Source organism: Palaemon carinicauda, chromosome 44, assembly GCF_036898095.1.
Source record: "Palaemon carinicauda isolate YSFRI2023 chromosome 44, ASM3689809v2, whole genome shotgun sequence".
In the NCBI taxonomy this organism is placed as follows: domain Eukaryota; kingdom Metazoa; phylum Arthropoda; class Malacostraca; order Decapoda; family Palaemonidae; genus Palaemon; species Palaemon carinicauda.
In genome coordinates, this window is record NC_090768.1 from 38,364,839 (window position 1) to 38,373,894 (window position 9,056).

The window sequence follows — 9,056 nt, forward strand, 5'->3', positions numbered from 1 at the left end:
CATTGTATGCACCATTAACACTATCTCGCACGCACTCTTGCACTCCCTGACCATCAAGGCCTTTTCCTTCCAATAAGTCTCTCACCTCATCTTAACCAATGTTTCCGTCCTTGGGTAAGGTAAGAGGGTTCAATACTCTCCAGATGGCTAACTAGCCCCTTATTTATTCTGGAGACTAATGGCAATCATATGGGCTTAGTCATTCTATTACCTTTGAATGCTTTTAAATGTTTAATTACCTTTACAACCTAGGCACAGATGTCCTATGAAAAGCCATTAATTTGAGGTGCATGTATAAAAACGCACAGTAAATAAACGTTTAATCAAGTTAAGTGTTGTGAACCCTTTGTGGGAGGAAAGACTACATAAATAGCCTCTCATCAAGGCTATTGCCAAGATCTCGCTCCCGTAGGCTACTTGCCAACGGTGCCGGGGTGTAAAAGTTGCAAGCTCTATACCCTTAATTGCATAGCAATAACAATACACACTCAAACACACACACACACACAGGATGTTTGGGAGAGCCTATAGGTCTACCTGCTGAGTCATGAACAGCCATTGCCTGGCCCTCACCGGTCCTAGCTTGGGTGGAGAGGGGGCCTGGAGACTGATCATATGCATTATTATTATTATTATTATTATTATTATTATTATTATTAGCCAAGCTACAACACTAGTTGGAAAAGCAATATGCTATAAGCCCAAGGGGTCCAACAGGGAAAATAGCCCAGTGAGGAAAGGAAATAAGGAAATAAGTAAATAATGGGAACAAATTAACAATAAACCATTCTACAAACAGTAACAACGTCCAAACAGATATGACATATATAAACTATAAAAAGACTTATGTCATCCTGTTCAGCATAAAAACATTTAAAAACAGTATCTAAGGCATTGTCACTATCCATAGCCTCTACCATTCACAAGCGACCTTTAAACTGTAAACTGAATAACGCATTAAAGAAATATAATTTTTTTTTCAAATGTTCAACAAACCCACTTGACATTACTTGAAATATAAGAAAAACATTGCAAGAGATCAGAATACTGCTGACGTGTATTTTCCCCTAAAATGTAATAAATTTCGTAATGAATATTCAACTCAACGTATTTTCAAATAATTCACGTCATACCTCTTGCATCATATCATTCATAATGAAGCAGTGATACTATGCTAATTAACAATTTGCATTAAAGTAATACTGAAAACACTCGACGGTAGCTGATTTCAAATTTGCCAAAACAAATTTGCCAAAACTCAAGCAAATTAAATCCGCACATGCTGGCTGTGATTCGTTTTAGCTAAAATTGACTGACAGAATGGAGTCGAGCGTAGTATGTTTTGCTGAGGTTTGATAAGAAATATAAATATATTATATATATATATATATATATATATATATATATATATATATATATTTATATATATACATATATATATACACATACATATATATATATATTTATATATATATATATATATATATATATATATATATATAAATACACACTGTATATATATATATATATATATTATATATATATACATACATACATACATATATATATATGTATATATACACATATATATACATATACATATATATGTATATACACACACACACACACACACACATATATATATATATATATATATATATATATATATATATAAATTCTTTTCAGCCAAGGTTAAATTTCTGTTTGGCCATTAACACCTAAGTATGAACTTGATCTTGATCTCCCTTTGCGCTTTGACATCATTATTGAATTATGAATGCTGAATAAGAAATCTCAAACTCGTATAATTAAATTCTCAGTTGACCTTTAATCTTGAATTAGGACTTTGATATCACTCGGCACATTAACTTCATTAACTATAAATTCTTTTTTTCTGATTTTTTACTTGCATGATCATGACGTTATCCTATATATTATATTTGCAGAGTATGTATGTATGTATTATTATTATTATTAATAGCTAGGCTTTAACCCTATATGGAAAAGCAGGATGCTATAAGCCCTGGGGCTCTAACAGGGAAAATAGCCCAGGGAGGAAAGGAAACTTCAGGAAAAATAAAATATTACAAGAAGAGTAACATTAAATTAAATATCTCCTATATAAACAATAAAAACTTAGAAAAAACTAGAGGAATATAAATAAGATAGAATAGTGGGCCAGAGTGTACCCACAAGGAAGAGAACTCTAACTCAAGACAGTGGAAGACCATGGTACAGAGGCTATGGCACTACCCAAGACTTGAGAGCAATGGTTTGACTTTGGAGTGTCCTTCTCCTAGAAGAGCTGCTTACCATAGCTAAAGAGTCTCTTTTACCCTTACCAAGAGGAAAGTGGCCCAATATAACATCTATATGAAATATAGTTTGTACATTAATGCCAAGGGTTAAATCTATATTTGATCTTTGACAAGCTCACACCCCTTCCTCCTCTATTTGAAAGCTTAAGTTACATTCCCATCTCACAGGTTTAAAAGCTGCTCATGAATGGCAGAGGCAAGGGACAGTGACATTGCCCTAGGAAGAAGGACATTGCCATAGAGATTGACCATATATATGATCAGCATCCATGGCCTCTATCTACACAAGCTTGGACCAGGGAGGGCAAGGCAATGATTGCTGCTGACTCAGCAGGTAAACCTATAGGCTCTCCCCCCAACCACATCCTTAGCTCGCAAGAACAATGAGGTTGCAGCCACTAAAGGAACTAACGAGTTTGAGCGTGAATTGAACCTCAGTCTAGCGATCACCAGGCAGGAACGTTTCCAATAAGCAATCACTACTTTCGTATTGTAATTTATCAGCTCCTGATAGTTCAGTTAAAAAATCCACCCAGACACGAGAAAAATAAGCCTTAAGGCAAAATATAAATCAATGAAGATGTAGACATATCTACATTACATAGCATTCTGTAAAAAGTCATATTTTTTCTTCAAGTTTCTTGCCCTTTTTTTTTTGGGGGGGGGGACAACATAAGAACATTCACTAATTACTAAGCACAATTAAAAAGGTCAACATTTTACCCTTTTAAAACCAAACCTCATCATGAGATATTAACACAAATTTGCTCCATGCATTCGTTTGGCAATAAATATTCCGGTCACAATTGCAATAGTTAAAAAATAAACTATTTTTGAGTTACAAAACTTTTACTTACATTGCGGAAAACAATGTTCACTTTAATTGACAAACTTTGCAATCATCATACATAATTTGTAAAACAAAAATTGATGAGTAACTATGCACGAAATATGCACTAATAAATACAGGTAATTTTTGTTGATGCCATTTCAAGCGAAAAAAATTCTTGCAATGTTGTCAGAAAATATTCAAAATATGAATATGAAACGATATTCTAAATTTCAATATTTCCAAGAAATTATAATAGCTTTCTGAAAATTGCTCGTTTCATGAACTGTGATTTTTGAGTTTGATATTCTAAAAACTCACTAATAAGCCGCGTTTATTATGGAAGGCAGCAAGTAATTTTCATAACCACTTTTTTACTCCAGCCTTAGTGATGTTTATGGTAATTAGCAGGCTTGTTAATTAAATAAACAACATGTAAAACTAAAGTATTATTAGTCTATGTGTGTTAGCTTAACTGTTTATTTATTTATATTTATTTGTTTATTTGCAAAAACTTGTTCAAATCACTGATCATTTATCCTTGAGATTCTGCGTATAAAGGTTTAAATATTATTCTAATCTGCCCTATTTGTTGAGTAATATGTTAAAAGTAGACTGCAAAGGGAATGAATGAATGATTTGTAATTATCTGGCATCGTAACATCAATGGTCATTGATGCCCATTTAAGTATGGTTAATTAACAATTGATAACTTTAAGGCCGAGAGCACACTAGCGACTCTGTGGCGCCACAAAGCCACACCACGCCTGTGGCGGGGATGAGCGGCAGAGAGCCACAGTCGTTTGCCACAGTCGCTAGTTTGCGCGGCAAAACTTGAAAACAATGGAAACCTATGAGAGACCACATACCCCCCGCCACACAATGCTGTGGCTTTGTGGCGCCACAGAGTCGTTAGTGTGCTCCCGGCCTTAAAGTTATCAATCAATGAAACAGAAATTAATAAATAACTTAACAATGAAAATTTTAAAACGTAATATGTAATTCAAAAACGAGTAAGAAGGCCAGCTTTCAGTATGAACTTAAAAATTCCACTGGTATCATGAAAAATGTCCCCTCCAAAAATATTGGTAAGGATGTACCTGCCATCCTTACCCCGACCTCCGACAGGAATTGCTCCCTGATACCCACAAGACTGGGACACTAAATAAGTAAATACCTAACAGTCAGAGGGACCAAACAATCATCTCAAAATAGCAGACACCTGCCAGTCATCAGGAACTCGTGAGTCAAACGTGTGTGGCCGATTCTAAGGCGACAGAGGGAATGAAAGTATCATGACACAACCAAATAGTAATGCGAAATCGATTTGATATAAAAAAGACAATTGTCTAACATCACAAAAACAAAGGTACTTACTCGATGCATAATTCCTTATTCTGTCACGAATCGGCCATCTGAAAGACAAAAGAATATTCCAGTTATTTTTATTTGCTTACTGTTGTTTTGCATTAATAATAGGAAACAAATTCCAACACATTTCCACGAAAATCAGTGATGTTATAGAAGTCATATACCCCTACACATACACATCAACTAAAATCAGTATTATTATACATCGTGCCATAAACACAGCCGATTAAATTATAAAAATACCATAAAACAAACACGTAAAATGAATTTATACATTACAAAACATGTCAACAAAACTGAGACGCTACACAAACGCGTCAACAAAACTGAGACCCTGCACAAACACGTCAACAAAACTGAGACCCTGCACAAACACGTCAACAAAACTGAGACCCTGCACAAACACGTCAACAAAACTGAGACCCTACACAAACGCGTCAACAAAACTGAGACCCTTCACAAACACGTCAACAAAACTGAGACCCTACACAAACGCATCTACAAAACTGAGACCCTACACAAACGCGTCAACAAAACTGAGACCCTTCACAAACACGTCAACAAAACTGAGACGCTACACAAACGCGTCAACAAAATTGAAATCCTGCACAAACGCGTCAACAAAACTGAGACCCTACACAAACGCGTCTACAAAACTGAGACCCTACACAAACGCGTCAAAAAAACTGAGACCTGCAAAACTGAGACCCTACACAAAGGCGTCAACAAAACTGAGACCCGCAAAACTGAGACCCTACACAAACGCGTCAACAAAACTTTGACCCTACACAAACTCGTCAACAAAACTTTGACCCTACACAAACTCGTCAACAAAACTGAGACCCTACACAAACACGTCAACAAAACTGAGACCCTACACAAACGCATCTACAAAACTGAGACCCTACACAAACACGTCAACAAAACTGAGACCCTGCACAAACACGTCAACAAAACTGAGACCCTACACAAACGCGTCAACAAAACTGAGACCCTGCACAAACGCGTCTACAAAACTGAGACCCTACACAAACGCGTCAACAAAACTGAGACCTGCAAAACTGAGACCCTACACAAAGGCGTCAACAAAACTGAGACCCGCAAAACTGAGACCCTACACAAACGCGTCAACAAAACTTTGACCCTACACAAACTCGTCAACAAAACTGAGACCCTACACAAACACATCAACAAAACTGAGACCCTACACAAACGCATCTACAAAACTGAGACCCTAAACAAACGCGTCAACAAAACTGAGACCCTGCACAAACACGTCAACAAAACTGAGACCCTGCACAAACACGTCAACAAAACTGAGACCCTTCACAAACGCATCAACAAAACTGAGACCCTTCACAAACACGTCAACAAAACTGAGACCCTACACAAACGCATCTACAAAACTGAGACCCTACACAAACACGTCAACAAAACTGAGACCCTGCACAAAAGCGTCACACAAAACTGAGACGCTACACAAACGCGTCAACAAAACTGAGACCCTGCACAAACGCGTCAACAAAACTGAGACCTTACACAAACGCGTCTACAAAACTGAGACCCTACACAAACGCGTCAACAAAACTGAGACCTGCAAAAATGAGACCCTACACAAAGGCGTCAACAAAACTGAGACCCGCAAAACTGAGACCCTACACAAACGCGTCAACAAAACTTTGACCCTACACAAACTCGTCAACAGAACTGAGACCGGCAAAACTGAGACCCTACACAAACGCATCAACAAAACTCAGACCCGCAAAACTGAGACCCTACACAAACGCGTCAACAAAACTGAGACCCTTCACAAACACGTCAACAAAACTGAGACCCTACACAAACGCGTCAACAAAACTGAGACCCTGCACAAACACGTCAACAAAACTGAGACCCTACACAAACGCATCAACAAAACTCAGACCCGCAAAACTGAGACCCTACACAAACGCGTCAACAAAACTGAGACCCTTCACAAACACGTCAACAAAACTGAGACCCTACACAAACGCATCTACAAAACTGAGACCCTACACAAACGCGTCAACAAAACTTTGACCCTACACAAACTCGTCAACAAAACTGAGACCCTACACAAACACATCAACAAAACTGAGACCCTACACAAACGCGTCAACAAAACTTTGACCCTACACAAACTCGTCAACAGAACTGAGACCGGCAAAACTGAGACCCTACACAAACGCATCAACAAAACTCAGACCCGCAAAACTGAGACCCTACACAAACGCGTCAACAAAACTGAGACCCTTCACAAACACGTCAACAAAACTGAGACCCTACACAAACGCATCTACAAAACTGAGACCCTACACAAACACGTCAACAAAACTGAGACCCTGCACAAACACGTCAACAAAACTGAGACCCTACACAAACGCATCAACAAAACTCAGACCCGCAAAACTGAGACCCTACACAAACGCGTCAACAAAACTGAGACCCTTCACAAACACGTCAACAAAACTGAGACCCTACACAAACGCATCTACAAAACTGAGACCCTACACAAACACGTCAACAAAACTGAGACCCTGCACAAACACGTCAACAAAACTGAGACCCTACACAAACGCATCAACAAAACTCAGACCCGCAAAACTGAGACCCTACACAAACGCGTCAACAAAACTGAGACCCTTCACAAACACGTCAACAAAACTGAGACGCTACACAAACGCATCTACAAAACTGAGACCCTACACAAACACGTCAACAAAATTGAGACCCTGCACAAACGCGTCAACAAAACTGAAACCCTACACAAACGCATCAACAAAACTGAGACCCTGCACAAACACGTCAACAAAACTGAGACCCTGCACAAACACGTCAACAAAACTGAGACCCTACACAAACGCATCTACAAAACTGAGACCCTACACAAACGCATCTACAAAACTGAGACCCTACACAAACGCGTCAACAAAACTGAGACCCTTCACAAACGCGTCAACAAAACTGAGACCCTACACAAACGCATCTACAAAACTGAGACCCTACACAAACGCATCAACAAAACTGAGACCCTACACAAACGCGTCAACAAAACCGAGACCCTACACAAACGCATCAACAAAACTGAGACCCTGCACAAACACGTCAACAAAACTGAGACCCTGCACAAACACGTCAACAAAACTGAGACCCTACACAAACGCATCTACAAAACTGAGACCCTACACAAACGCATCTACAAAACTGAGACCCTACACAAACGCGTCAACAAAACTGAGACCCTGCACAAACGCGTCAACAAAACTGAGACCCTTCACAAACACGTCAAACAAAACTGAGACCCTGCACAAACGCGTCAACAAAACTGAGACCCTGCAAAAACGCGTCAACAAAACTGAGACCCTACACGAACGCGTCAACAAAACTGAGACCCTACACAAACACGTCAACAAAACTGAGACCCTGCACAAAAGCGTAAAAAAAACTGAGATCCTACACAAACGCGTCAACAAAACTGAGACCCTGCATAAAAACGTCGACAAAACTGAGACCCTACACAAACGCGTCAACAAAACTTTGACCCTACACAAACGCGTCAACAAAACTGAGACCCTGCACAAACGCGTCAACAAAACTGAGACCCTACACAACCGCGTCAACAAAACTGAGACCCTACACAAACGCGTCAACAAAACTTAAGACCCTACACAAACGCGTCAACAAAACTGAGACCCTACACAAACACGTCAACAAAACTTAAGACCCTACATGAACGCATCAACAAAACTGAGACCCTACACAAACACGTCAACAAAACTTAAGACCCTACACGAACGCGTCAACAAAACTGAGACCCTACACAACCACGTCAACAAAACTGAGACCCTACACAAACGCGTCAACAAAACTTAAGACCCTACACAAACGCGTCAACAAAACTGAGACCCTGCACAAACACGTCAACAAAACTGAGACCCTGCACAAACACGTCAACAAAACTGAGACCCTACACAAACGCATCTACAAAACTGAGACCCTACACAAACGCATCTACAAAACTGAGACCCTACACAAACGCGTCAACAAAACTGAGACCCTGCACAAACGCGTCAACAAAACTGAGACCCTTCACAAACACGTCAAACAAAACTGAGACCCTGCACAAACGCGTCAACAAAACTGAGACCCTGCACAAACGCGTCAACAAAACTGAGACCCTACACGAACGCATCAACAAAACTGAGACCCTACACAAACACGTCAACAAAACTGAGACCCTGCACAAAAGCGTCAACAAAACTGAGATCCTACACAAACGCGTCAACAAAACTGAGACCCTGCATAAAAACGTCGACAAAACTGAGACCCTACACAAACGCGTCAACAAAACTTTGACCCTACACAAACGCGTCAACAAAACTGAGACCCTGCACAAACGCGTCAACAAAACTGAGACCCTACACAACCGCGTCAACAAAACTGAGACCCTACACAAACGCGTCAACAAAACTTAAGACCCTACACAAACGCGTCAACAAAACTGAGACCCTACACAAACA

The 9,056-nt window shown here is 39.4% G+C and overlaps 1 protein-coding gene across 1 annotated transcript in view; it reads right to left on the reverse strand.

Moving 5' to 3' along the window:
- LOC137634433 (galactosylceramide sulfotransferase-like) overlaps positions 1-4,568 on the reverse strand; it is a 208,745-nt gene extending 204,177 nt beyond the window's left edge. The window contains exon 1 of the mRNA XM_068366830.1: positions 4,525-4,568. Coding sequence (XP_068222931.1) covers positions 4,525-4,533 — 9 coding nt within the window. The 5' untranslated portion in view covers positions 4,534-4,568. The remainder of the gene's footprint in view (positions 1-4,524) is intronic.
- Between the last annotated feature and the right edge of the window lie 4,488 nt (positions 4,569-9,056).